General features: G+C 39.4%; 2 protein-coding genes across 2 annotated transcripts in view; one reads left to right on the top strand and one right to left on the bottom strand.

The window, feature by feature from the left end:
* The window catches only part of LOC309876196 (uncharacterized protein), a gene marked incomplete at both ends in the record, with an annotated part of 31,134 nt that extends 24,747 nt beyond the window's left edge, over positions 1-6,387 (top strand). Inside the window, 7 exons of the mRNA XM_082756196.1 lie at positions 49-218; positions 1,029-1,102; positions 1,175-1,302; positions 2,067-2,256; positions 2,689-2,830; positions 3,092-3,188; positions 6,368-6,387. Of these exons, the coding sequence (XP_082612322.1) occupies positions 49-218; positions 1,029-1,102; positions 1,175-1,302; positions 2,067-2,256; positions 2,689-2,830; positions 3,092-3,188; positions 6,368-6,387 (821 nt within the window). The remainder of the gene's footprint in view (positions 1-48; positions 219-1,028; positions 1,103-1,174; positions 1,303-2,066; positions 2,257-2,688; positions 2,831-3,091; positions 3,189-6,367) is intronic.
* Positions 6,388-10,857: 4,470 nt separating this feature from the next.
* Positions 10,858-11,367, bottom strand: MSGN1 (mesogenin 1; the record flags this gene model as incomplete). The annotated part of the gene is made up of 1 exon (XM_082758362.1): positions 10,858-11,367. The coding sequence occupies one exon, from the start codon at positions 11,365-11,367 to the stop codon at positions 10,858-10,860; it is 510 nt and encodes a 169-aa protein (XP_082614488.1).
* Positions 11,368-13,002: the final 1,635 nt, after the last annotated feature.

Raw genomic sequence — 13,002 nt, 5'->3', positions numbered from 1 at the left:
AGAACTGATTTGTACTGAAAAATGTTTTTGTTTTTTTCCCTCTTTCAGAGTGTCTTCCCAATGGCACTGTGGTTATTACTGCAGTGAAACTGGTAAGACTTGCAGACCTGGATACCAGCCTCCTTGTGTTAAGTGACAGAAACTGCAAGCCAAGCCTAGTAACAGAGAAGACTGCAACTTTCAAATTCAATGTGAATACATGTGGAACAAGAAGAAAAGTGAGTGCTTAGTGATATGAAGTTTACTCTTTATTGAGATAGGTTTAGTACTAGAACTGCCAGAAGCTCAGAGCTGAGTAGAAGCTGCAAAAGGTCACAACTCAAAAGTAGTCACTTTCAATATGAGGCAGACCTAAGGTCCTTTTCCGAGGATACCAAATTCTGTTGGGCTGAATTTTGAAACTTCACCTTCCTAGTTGGTGAAAGAAATTTTCAGAACCAGATGTGCTTGTTTTCTGAAACCAGCATGTAGTCTGACACTTTATGAATTGTTTAGTAAGTCTGGAATGTGATTTTTTTGTTGTTGTTGTTGCCAGTACATACTGATGTATTATAGAAGCTGGTTCTGTATTACTAACGAATACTTAAACCAGCATTAGAGTGAGATTCTTCTTCCTGCCACATACTGTTTAAATAGAGAGGCTTGAGAGAGGAGGGGGGGGGGGGAAATAATAGATCAAATCACTTTCAAATTCTAGTCACACCAAAAGCAGCTTACTTCTCTGAATGCTAGGCAATGATTCTGATAACATAATCAACAGAACTCCTTTTTTTTGTGGTCCAGTGCACGTCTTTCTGTGGTGCTATGTCATTCAAGATATTGTTACTTGATAAGTTACTTCTTGATAATGACTCTGTTAGCTGTAGCTTGCTTTGGTTCAGTAGGTGCAGGACAGTAACTTCTCACCACTTCCAAGTGTACTCTACTCAGAGCCATCTGCCAGTCAAATGGAGGGATGTGGATGTTTTTTAAAAAACAAAGTCACTTCTAAAGTAACTGTCCTGTTTGTAACAATATGTATCCTTCAGTTTAATAGCACATCAATAACATATGAGAATGAGGTTATCTACTTCAGGCCTGGAAATGATTCACCAGTATACAAGTAAGTGACATTTCCTAGAGGGAGGCTGTCCAAATTGTTTTCTAAAATCTAATGTTAAGCCTCTTCCCTCAGATTAAAGTTTGTATGCTTATACACAATCAAGCAGACTGTTGATGTCCGTTATGAAACTAAGAAGAACCCGTCATCCAGTATTAAGCCAGGGTTTGGCTCTCTTGACCTCTCATTGAAGCTTTTTAAAGGTAACTTCATGATCAGAATTTTTGGAATAGATGGTGTTGAAAAGGACCTCTGGAGGTTATTTTGTCCAACTACCCTGCACAAACAGGGTGACCTAGAGCAAGTTGCCCAGGACTATGTCCAGGCAACTTTTGAATATCACCAGTGTGTACTGAAAAATATCTTCAAGGCCTCTGAGAGAGGTTGTACCTCCAGAATGCAACACAAATGATTGAGTATCTACAGTGGATCATTCCAAGTGCAACCAAGTCTCATGGTTTTTCTGCTTGGTATGAGCACATCAACTTCTGTGTAGTGGATGTGATGGCAGTACTTGAAGTGAGGTGAGTGGAGAAATTACCACAAACCACAATAACCATAACTTCTGCCAGAAGGAAGCTACATGCATTACTGCTGTAAAATGGTAACACTGCTGGCAAAAAGTTCTAACTGAAGTCTAAACAAAAACATCACCCTGATTGGAGTGGACCTGATGCTTTTGCTTTGTTACCTTTTTAAAAGCAGTTTTGAATGAGTCTGACTTAAAAGATTTTACAGAAGGAAGTTTCTCTCCTCTAGATATTCAGAGCCAAAAAATACAGTTCAAGTCTTTGCTTTCCTTACTAGTTCTTATTTTTCTACCATCATAGCCCTATTTGTTGACATCTCTATTTTTTTTTTTTGTGCCACTGTGATAGAGCAAATAGGGGTGGAAAGCAGAGTGACTCAAAGCTGGTGAATACCTACTCTGTAAAAAGGAAACTTTGCCATCAATGTTCTCTTCTAGATGAGTCTTATTCTGACCTCTATCAAGAATTGGAATATCCTGTGGTAAAATACCTGAAGGAAACACTATATTTTGAAGTAGAACTGCTGCAGCCTGCAGATCCAAGACTGGAACTAAACCTGGAAGACTGCTGGGCTACAAACTCAAAAAGTCAGGACAGTCTTCCACAGTGGCCAATCCTCATAAATGGGTAAGGAGAGCTTTTCTCGTGTGTCTGGTAACTGCTGAGCACAAAGCCTCTAACGTTAGTTGGAAGGAAAGAGTAAGAACAGAAGTCACTTGGGAAGGATTTTTGGTCCTAAATCTGTATTTGTTATTAATCTGTGAAGGGCACGAGGGTGCCTGCACATTAGCTATGCCTTCTGGTGTTAGAAGGTCACCAGGGGTTGGCAGAAATACTAGCTTCTAGCTAATATTTATAAGAGAATAAAAAGTAACTATTACTACAACTAAATACCATGGCAAAAGACAGGGACTGTGACTGGGAGAGGCTCTATCATCTACCACCATGGCTTGAGGAAAAAAGGAAATTTCCTCATTTCACCTCCTTGCTTCCAGAAGGACCTTGTCAAAGTGATAAAGCTTTAGATTAAATACACTTTCTTTTCATTTTCCCAAAAAGGTGTGGAAACAGCAAAGACTCTCACAGAACAGTCTTCCACAAAGTTAATTACAGCACCAGAGTAAAATTTCCTCAGCACCTGAAGAGATTTGAAGTGACAATGTTCACCTTTATAGAAGGCACTACTCCATTACAAAAGCAGGTGAGATATCTCTGGCTTGCTGTGCAGTGATCTCAATGCATGAGCCTGGAGTAGTGCATGCAGCAAATACTGTAGAAGATCTCAGCTGGCCAGGTGCTGCTGGATGCTATTAGCCACCTCCTTTAAGACTTAACACTATAGGAGTAATAAATAGAGACTAGTGACTCATCATTCATTTCATCTCATTTGGAATCAGTACATGTATCCAATACTTGCCAAATAAGACTCCCTGTACACACTACAAATATTTTTACCTTGTAGCTGTATTTCCACTGCAGCGTGGTGATCTGCAGCACTATGGCACAGCCTTCCAACTTCCTTTGTCAGAGGAGATGCAATCCTGGGAAACATAGACTTGGTAAGAAAAGCATTTCTCAAGTCATTCCTGAAGCTTGCTCAGCAGCACAGCATATGCTCTCAGGAGCTTTGTCAGATGGCAGACTCCTAGTCCTAGTGTGTGCTGTACAGAATATTAAAAGCTGAAATGTTTCATTAGACCGCAGTACAGAACCACAACCGCATGGGCAAGCATCATCTGGGGCAGTGCTTATTAGGAAGGAAAACATGACTGGCAGAGGTAGGTATCGCTTTTAGATCACATTACTGATATGCTGAATGTACTGCTCATTTAACATCATTCACAGAAGCCTTTTTCTCTCCTCTCTGTAGGTGAATACACTGACTTTTGACAGAGGCTAAAAGACTAAACAGAACTGTATAGTTTTATGAATTTTCAGTTAAATAGCCTATGCAAATTCAGTCTGCCCCGACTTTCAAGGACACTGCAAAATACACTGTCTACTGATGAAACTGTCAACTAACCATGTATAGCTGTATCTTTGTCTCTTAATCAACTGTAGTGTGTTGCTCTCTTCTACTCCTCTAGAGTCTAGTAGTCTTGATCTCTGTGTGACTGGCATCTGACCTAGTCTTCTCAGCTAACATGTCTGAAGTTTGTCTAGCCACTTTGCAATTGGAAGCATTTGTTTTGGTGTAGAAAGGGAAAGGTAGCAGCAGATGTAATGTCAACTGCAAATCATTTGTTATTATATGCTTTTTTAAAAAAGTTTTAAGGTGAATAAAGTGTTGCAGGGACCTTAATATCAGTAATTTTTTTTTGAAGTAACTGGGAATAAATATATTATTTTGTAGTGGCAACTGTCAGAAAACCTGTAAGCTGTGGATGGATTTCACTGGAGGGTTGTGGCTCTGCAATGTCAAGTTGCCTCCCTTGGTTGTGGGGTAAATCAGTCACAAGTAGCATCAGTAACTCTGCTTAGCAGAGTAATCTGTCACCCTAAAGGAAAAAAGCTTTTAGTGGAGACTTACAGTAGTAATGATAATACATGGACTTCATCTATAAAGTGTTTAGGATTTTTCCTTGTTATAAGGTATGCTAAGTAGGCACTCCTGTCAGATAATCCTGTCTTTTTTTTTTTTTTTAAATGGGTAGAAGATTTCTTGACTTCTTTGCATCTGAGTAGTGATATAAGAAGAGTTTAGATCCAGTACTGTATTTTCCTGTTCTAAGGAAAGACTGCTTAGCATGAATCATTATTGCTTAGAGCCAAAGACACAATAATGGGTGGTGTACAGGGCTGTTTGCTTTTTAACTTTATATTAAATGAAATTCTACTACAAGGGATTGCTGTGAAAGGTACCTTGAGCAAGAAACTATCCCATGAATCTATTTGTACTTTGTGAAGAAAAACACAAATATTTGTAGCTCTGCTGTTATACCTGTACAGAGATTCCATTAAACTGATCATTCTATAATTTCAAGATCATGTTTCAAAGTCTTGTCCATCTTCCAGTTGTCTGCTAGGTGTATCTGTCGTTAATGTTTCTGGGGGGGGGAAAAAAAAAGGGCTTCATGATGAGTGACAAAAAGTCCCTAGCTGTGCCTCAGGACTGTCCTCCAGTAGAAGAGGCTATAATGCTAAATTAGTCTTCTTTCTTCTCTGGTTGGTGAAGACTAAAGTTATGGAGCTATGATATTGAGGAATGAGTCAGCAAATAAAGTGTCAGCAAGGAAATGAAAGGAAAAGGCAAAACTTGTAAGCCTGATGAGACTTGACAGTGATTTTCGTGCTTACTGTTTTTCCCTATATTAACTGAATGGCTTAGGCACCAGCTATTCCTCAGTCTGTAGGCATGAGCTATTGAGAATTCACAGGGCACATCTGTAATGTGCTACTAGGGCTTTGCACCTAACAGAATACAAGTATAGTCACTTTAAGTGGTATGGCAACTTCCCTGTACATCTTATATCATGCTGATTGTCTCCCAATAAATAAGCCTGGTCTGCAGTGCTTCCTCTGAGGAGCTGCAGCTTTCATCTGCCAGTGATCTACCAGCACAGTGTGGGCTGCCTTGGGTAGCCTGAGCCACCTTCTCCCCTCTTACAGGGGTGGGGAGGAAAAATGTAATATCCAGGAACAGATGTGAGAACCAAGCATGAGGAAGGGTCAGTCTATCATGAACTCTGTCCTTGATGTGGTTTCCTGAGTCTGATACTTCTCTTCAAACCAAGACTCAAACGTGAAATTGTTTAATATAAATGCAGTATTTAAAATCTTTCATCTATAGAGATGTGTTCTCCCCCGGGTTAGTCGACATCTCAAGATTCTCCCTATTGACAGTGATTTAAGAGCTGTAAAAAAAATAAAGCTATATGATGCCTATTTAACTTTTTCTCTACTCTTTAGTCTTCTTTAAAAAAAAAAAAAAAAATTGTTCATTGTCAGTTTGCAAAATGAGAATTCTTAATAGATAAGACAGTCCTTTATTTTCTTCACTGATAATTCAAGGAAAATTTTTTCTAAATTTCTTTCCATGGCTGAACTAAGATTCATGTAACCTTGTCAGATTTTACAACAGTATGTGAGACAAAATCAATTTCAATATCAGCAAATATTTTAAAGACAATGTGACAGTAGTACTTTGTCTACCTTAGAGGACTGTTTATACTAAAATTCAGTAAGCACCTTCCTGGTTTTATATATTAAAAAAAAAAAAATCCTCTTTAAGTGTTGAATCAACACCTCTTTGCCTTTTAAGTGGATATTTTATGACCACATGCTTTTCCCTCTGGTATTTGGGATGTTATTTTTATATCCCTGTTAACACAAGTTGAAAGGAGATCAATCTTCTTTGTTTATGCTTAATGTCTCCTACAATTTCAACAGGTGAATGATAAAAATCTAAGGGGAAAAGAAGTCTTGTGTGATTTGTTTTTTTCTAAGAAAATAGAAACAATAATGGAATTCTACTGCAGACAGATATTTCCACTTGGAAAAAATGGTGATAAGTCAGTGTTATAACTAGCCACACTCTATCTGGCTGTTGATAGAAATGGTTCTTTTAATGTACTCTAACTTTGACCTGGCTAGTGTTTTTAAAACCGTGTGCTGCTTTTAGTCTCTTAGAACAGCAACAACTATCTATTAAATATCTAAAGATTAAGAAAAACTACACTTGTTCTTTGACCTAATTCATTTTGGTACACTTGTTTTTGGTTTTTATTTTAAATTTTAGTGTCTTCATTAGAAGACTAAATGTCATAACCATATACCAACAAGAAACTATGTTCTAAGAGTGAGCTAATGATGTGAGTCTTTGGTTCAAGTGTTTTTTTTCTACCTGATAGTTTTTCTTTTGTCAGTCTTCAGATTGTCACTTCCTAACACATTCTACTTCCATTTGGGCATGCAAATCCAGAAACACCGAAGCAGTACACCAAGTGCATTGACAAATCTTAGGCAGGTTCCTACTTTAAATGTTTCAAAGCATAAGTAAGCTGTATCAGTCTCCTTACAGTGCTTAATGTAGTGATAAGAGAACAAGCCTAGGTTTGTGTTGTGTAAAGAAGCAGAAATGCAGAAGCTTAACCAAGGAGCATTTTTGGAGGGACTCAATTTTTCTAACTTATGGCAGCAAAGCTGCTTTATTGGGAACAGGGTGACTTCTCTATGACTAAGTTCTGTATATATTACAGCCATGAATTTTATCTGATTTAATTTTATTGTAACTTATCATAAATGCAGAAACCTGGCTCTTCAGAAGCTGGGGTGTATCTGTACTCATACATTAATGTATTCATAAACCTACACTATGTATAAATTTTATATAGATATAGATGTGTATGACTTTCTGCCTTGCAGAGATAAGTTCCACTGAAGAACCATCTGAAGCCCTTTAGCAGAAGGCTTTCTTCCCCTCCAGCACACCTATGTGCAGCCCAAATGTGTAACCATAAAACTTCTTGGCACCTATGTGGTGCTCCTCAGTTTAGAATTTCAAAGTGCTGTGTGGGGGCAGGCGGCCCTGAGCTCCCCCCCTTCTGCAGCTCACAGAGGGTCTCAAGGCTAGCTCTGGCTCTGTGTCTTTTAACCACTGAGGAATATTCTCTGAAATACTTACTATTTCCACCAAGAGGCAATTTGACGTCCTTGACATCTTCAGCACTGTTCATGTGGCCAGTAATGTTGCCGCTCTCCTGATCTCAAAGGGAATGCTTGAGCTGGAGAATGGAACTGTAGGTGGGCTGGCACCCTAATTACTGGATTTTCTCCTTTTTGCAGATAGGCTCCCTACTCAACAAAACCTACCTCCATGTGCACTAGAATAGATGCTGGTCTCTGAGGTACAAGAAAACAAGAGCCAATTCTCATACAGCTCCTGTTGGTGACATTAACTCTGATATTCTTAAAAATAAAGTTAAAAAATATAGTCCAAGTCCTGTTGCTGTCATGAATACAATAACTCAAACCCTCCCTTCACCTTCAGTGAAACTTATATGCTAAGAGGAAGAACTACAAAAGGAGAGAGCTAGAGAGAAGCTGTATTATGCAAAGCAAACATGGCACATGCTAGGAAATCCAAATTCTAGAGTCAAAGAATCAGAGACTGAGTTGGGTTGGAAGGTAGCTTAAAGACCATCTACTTTTAACCCTACTGCTGTAGACTGAACAACCCTAGTTCTCTCAGCCTGTCCTCATAGGCGAGGCGCTCCAGCCCTCTGACCATCGTTATGGTTCTTCTTTGGACTGTCTCTAACGGTTTCATGTCCTTCGTATGTTGGTGGCCTATGACCAAAGACTCCAGCTTGGGTCTCAGAGCAGAGAAGAATCACAGAATTGTCTAGGTTGGAAGAGACCTCAAGATCAAGTCCAACCTCTGACCTAACACTAACAAGTCCTCCACTAAACCATATCGCTAATCTCTGCAACTAAACGTCTTTTAAAGACCTCCAGGCATGGTGACTCCACCACTTCCCTGGGCAGCCCATCCCAATGCCTAACAACCCTTTTAGTAAAGAAGTTCTTCCTAATATCAAACCTAAAACACTCCTGGTGCTACTTTAGACTGTAATCATCTCCTTTGACATGATAACTACACTCCTGTAGCCATGAACTGAACCCACCTACACCTCTTACTCCTACGTTTTGGTAACTTTTTCCTCATTATTTACAGGTGCAACTGGAGCTTCCATGATAGGGGGGTGGCTCTGTCAGTATTAACAGATCAAACTCCATGAGTATAGCATGCCCTATATAGAAGGACTCTGCAGGACACCCAGAGAGATATGGCCTAACATCTTCAGGGCCTTTGGTTCTCCTGTGGCCAAGGGCGGGGAGGGTGGGTAGGAAATGCCAGCCCTGAACCATTCTTCAAATCTGTAGGCTGTCTCCTTTCTACTGGGACAGTCTTTTTGCATACAGAATTACATAGTTTTGTTTATGAGCAGCAGCCTTCAGAAGTCATTAACTATCACTGTCTTCCTTTATAGTTGAGTAAACTGAGGCAGTAATGCTGTATGACCATCAATATTACAGATAAAATAGCCATAGGAATGGATGCTGTTACTTCCTTTCCTTTACTTTATGAAGAGCTAGAAACACAGTTATTACTTGTAGTTCCAGGTTTGGAAGATTTAAGGAACAAGATTAAAAGACTTCCCCAATGTAGACAATTTATCTGGTATAGTACACTGGTCTATCAAACCAGTATACTTCTGAATGATGATGGTCTATGACCAAGATGACAATGATAGGACTATCCTCTGTGTATCTGCTTGTGGCTTGCCAGCACCAGTGAGCAGGTACCCCCTTTACTGCTGTCACCTACAGTGAGAGTCTTTGTGAAAGGACTCAGCATCAAGCTCTCAGTTCTGCCTCTGTGAAAGATCCTGTGGCCAACATACAAATTCACTTCCTTAAACAGTAGGAGGACCGAGTCAATAAATAAATAAATAAAAATCCACATTGATCTTGCCTATGCTGAAGCCTGAAAGATTGTGAGAAATATAATGTGGGTTAAAACAAAAAAGAAGCATAGGGGATATGCTTAAATGTGAATATGTTTTGAGTGACACTGCTACCTGCATAAATTTGAACTTAGCTGCTTTTTTCAGACAGTGATGGATTTCACACTGTTTGCTCCAACATGCAAATATCATGTGAGAAGAACACTGAGTCAGCTTAGGTTGAACCAGGGAGAAAAAGTGTACAAAACCAATTTTATTTCACTACAAACAACCAGAAAGAAGAAAGAAAAAAGAGAAAGGTGCCATAAAGTTTTAGCTTTGCAGAGCTCTGCTACAGGATGCATCCTCAAACTTAGACCATCTGCCCCACACAGATGTGTTGATTGATTCATCCTGGTGAGACAAACCTGTTACCTCCTGCCTGCTGCTTTCTCAGTGTCTTACATCTCCCCATGGAGAAAAGGTTAATTTGTCTTAATTAGCTCTGCACTGTTCAGCCCTGCAATGCATCGTCTGCCCCCAGGTTTTGCTCCTCTCTGTGCATTGCTGGTCTTAGTGTAGCCAAGTCTTTATAAACAATCTGCAATGAGATATACAAAACAAACTTTTTCTCTTTGTTTTTGCTGGTGAGACTTGTGTGATCTCCATCATACAAAAGGCAAAGAAATTAAAGATTTGGACTATGTCATCATATTTTTATTTTTTTTTTTGAAAATTTAATGGGTGTGTTTTACAGGACTGTTACTGGTTGTAGGAAATATCTGACATGACAGCTTTTATTAAGGAAATGTTATGGTTGTCAGAGTCCTACATTTCAGTATACCTTGAGGATAAAACTTTGCATCTTTCTGATATCCGAATCAATTTATCTCATGCCAGAGAGGAGGAAGAAGAGGAAAAGAACTCAGCCTTATTTGTTCTAGAAAGTTGATGTAAAAATGTCTTCTGCAATTTATTAGACATAGAAGTGAAGAGTTTTATAGATTAAATACAGAAATAATACACGTTTCTGTATATATTAATACAGAAGATAGAATTTGACGGTAATTTATCTATACAAAATGACAGCTTATATTTCAGTTCCAGTATTTAGTAGTCATGGCTAGATTTTACCTATCTATCAGATATATAACACAAGATACAGACTATGACATTGATATTTATTTGTTTATGAGCAAAGATTTTCTTACTATTACTCTGTTTCTCGATTTTTAGGTACAGCAGAAATGTGGATAAATAGACAACACTTGAACTAGCTATACATGTTCTTCCTTGTCCTAACATTAAAGTGCCTACAAACCAATACAGTTATTATCCTTATATTGTTTTTAATTTACTTTTTTAAAAATCACTTTAAATCCTATGGATTTACTATTGTCCTCATTAAACAGAAGATCAGTAAGAACAGTGATATGTAAATCCTAGGAAACTCAGATAGATTTTTGTTTCAACTTTAATATCCAACTAAGCTTAAAATTTCTCAGAAGCTTATTATTAAAAAATAAAAAATGATAAAAGAAAAAAGCAAGACTTCCATCTCAGCGACTTGTAACTCAGCTTTAAGGCAATCCTACATCACCTTCCAGCATCGTGTCCTATGTATACCAGTGACCCTCACTCCCCCTCCCTCTTGCTCCTCTGGCACCCAGTGTCACAATGCTCCGGTGAGGAAGAAATTTTGCTGGGTTTGTTTGTTTTTTTTGTAAAGGCTCTTTACAGCAGAGTCAGGGGGCAGAAGGGCAGGTGTTCCAGGTGGGGTCTACGCCCGCTTGACGCTGTTGAGAAGCTCCGTCAGTTCGCTGATGTACTTGATGGTGTACTTCAGGGTCTGTATTTTGGTGAGGGGCTGGCCCCGCTGGCTGTAGGCGGGGGGCAAGTAGTTACGCAGAGTGTGTAGCGCATCGGCCAGGGTTCTCATCCGCAGCTTCTCCCTCTCGCTGGCCTTCCTTCGGCGCTGGGCTGACATCCGCACTTTGGTGCCCTTGGGCAGCCGGGCCTGCCCGGGGCTGGGTAGGTAGGCAGGGGGGAAGTCCACCAGGCTATATCCCACCAGGCTGCCACCACCATAGGGGGTCTCTGCTGCCGCCGGGCAAGGGGATGAGGAGTAGGACTCAAAGGACGGCGTCGGGGACAAGCTGTGTGGAGAGGAGACAGGGTGCAGCTCGAAAGCCCCGGTGGCATTTTTCCAGTCCCAGGAAGATAAGCAGACAGAGTGCTCTGAACCCAAAGCATCTTCCATATTTATCAGCGTCTCATGCAATTTGTCCATCCTGGAGGAGCGCGCAGGAGAAGCAATTCCTGCTGCCCGCCAGCAAAAGCTGGAGCCGCCGGCTGCCGAGACCTTTTTATGATGGAGGGAGGAAAGTGACAAAGTGGGAGCGTGGGTTTGGCAAGGGGAGTTCAAAGGAGCACCACAAGTGCTAAGATGGAAAATGAACTCCTGATGTGCTAGTTTCTTCTCAGTGATAATTATCAACCTTCAGCTAAAAAGCCTTTAAGCTAACAGGCAACAGTGAGAAAGGAGGAAAAAAAGATTATCTTCTTGCGACTAAACCAATTAAGGCTGCGCATCAACATTTAACGTTGCACTGGGGGAATAAGTGTTGGGAAAGGAAAAAGAAAATGAACAATTTTGCAAAAGTTAGCAGATAGAGAATTTAAAGATAGCGAGCATTAACACAGCCCCTGAATTTCAACCATCGAGCCCTGTATTCTGTCTAACTGAAAGCAATGGCACTACAACAGTGATGATTTGATCCATGCAGACTGCGGCTGAGGTAGTCTCTCATTATAAGTGTCTTAATCATGGAAGTCAGAGATGGTTGTATTGTATTTTGGTATGTTATGGCTCTGTGGATTTCTCTTCTCATTAGATTGCCATTTCTCTCTGGATCATGTGGTTTTCAGAAGATTAAAGGAGAAAAGCAAGGCATTCCCTGTAGTTTGCAAATTTATTTGTCATTTTAAATCGTGGGTTGAGAGGCAAAGAGGAAATTTATAATTGTAAACAAAGTCAAAGTCCTATTTAAAAAAAGTTGTATGAGGATGAAAAAATTTCTTTGGAAAAAAAAAATGTCTAGGAAATAAAATAAATGCAAACTTTGGTCCCAGACAAGGCTTTATATATAAATTTAATACAAACTAGTATACAGATTAGACATGAAGGAGAAGACTAGAAGCTATTTTTTAAATAAGTCCTGTCCTACCTCTAGGACTTCTGCCAAAAAAAAAAAAAAAATAATAATAATAATAAAATAATAATACTTAAAAAAATATATCCAGTCCTTACTGAATGCAACAGTGAGGTTCTATGTTAAGAATTTCAACATGAAATGAAAAACTACCCTCTAAATTAATAGCATTAATAATGAGCACTTTTCATCTGTAGGCCTCAGAAGAGTTTACAGTGATGATTAATGATCTCTGTTACTCTGGGGAAATGGATAAGTATAGTCAAGGAGGATCCTGCCCAAAAACACACAACAAATCATTAGGAGAGCCGGGAAAACTATCCAAAACTATTGGGCTTTGCAGCCACTGAGCAGTTCAGCTGCCAGCCATGTCTTTGTATTGGCTCATAATGGAAGCAAAATATAATATATATTTTAAAATATAAAAGAAGGGGAGAGAGAGTGCCAACCTAAGGGAAACAGAAAAGTAGAGTAGAATTTATTTTAGAGCTTCTGTGTAATGATCTCTGTGCTCCATAATCCACTCTGAAAAATGGGGAGAAATGCCTCCAGATGGCCCGTAGCCAAAGAAAACTGGAATACACCATTTCCTTGTGATTGTGAAATCCTCACTGCAATCACTAAGAGAAAAAAAAAAAAAAAAAAAAAAAAGTTCATTTAAATTATGGGCCAATTCAATACTCGCTGAAATAACTTGGAAGGCTTTTACGTAT

Source organism: Aythya marila, assembly GCF_965140915.1.
Source record: "Aythya marila genome assembly, chromosome: 3".
Lineage (NCBI taxonomy): Eukaryota > Metazoa > Chordata > Aves > Anseriformes > Anatidae > Aythya > Aythya marila.
This window is presented reverse-complemented; position numbering and strand designations above follow the sequence as displayed.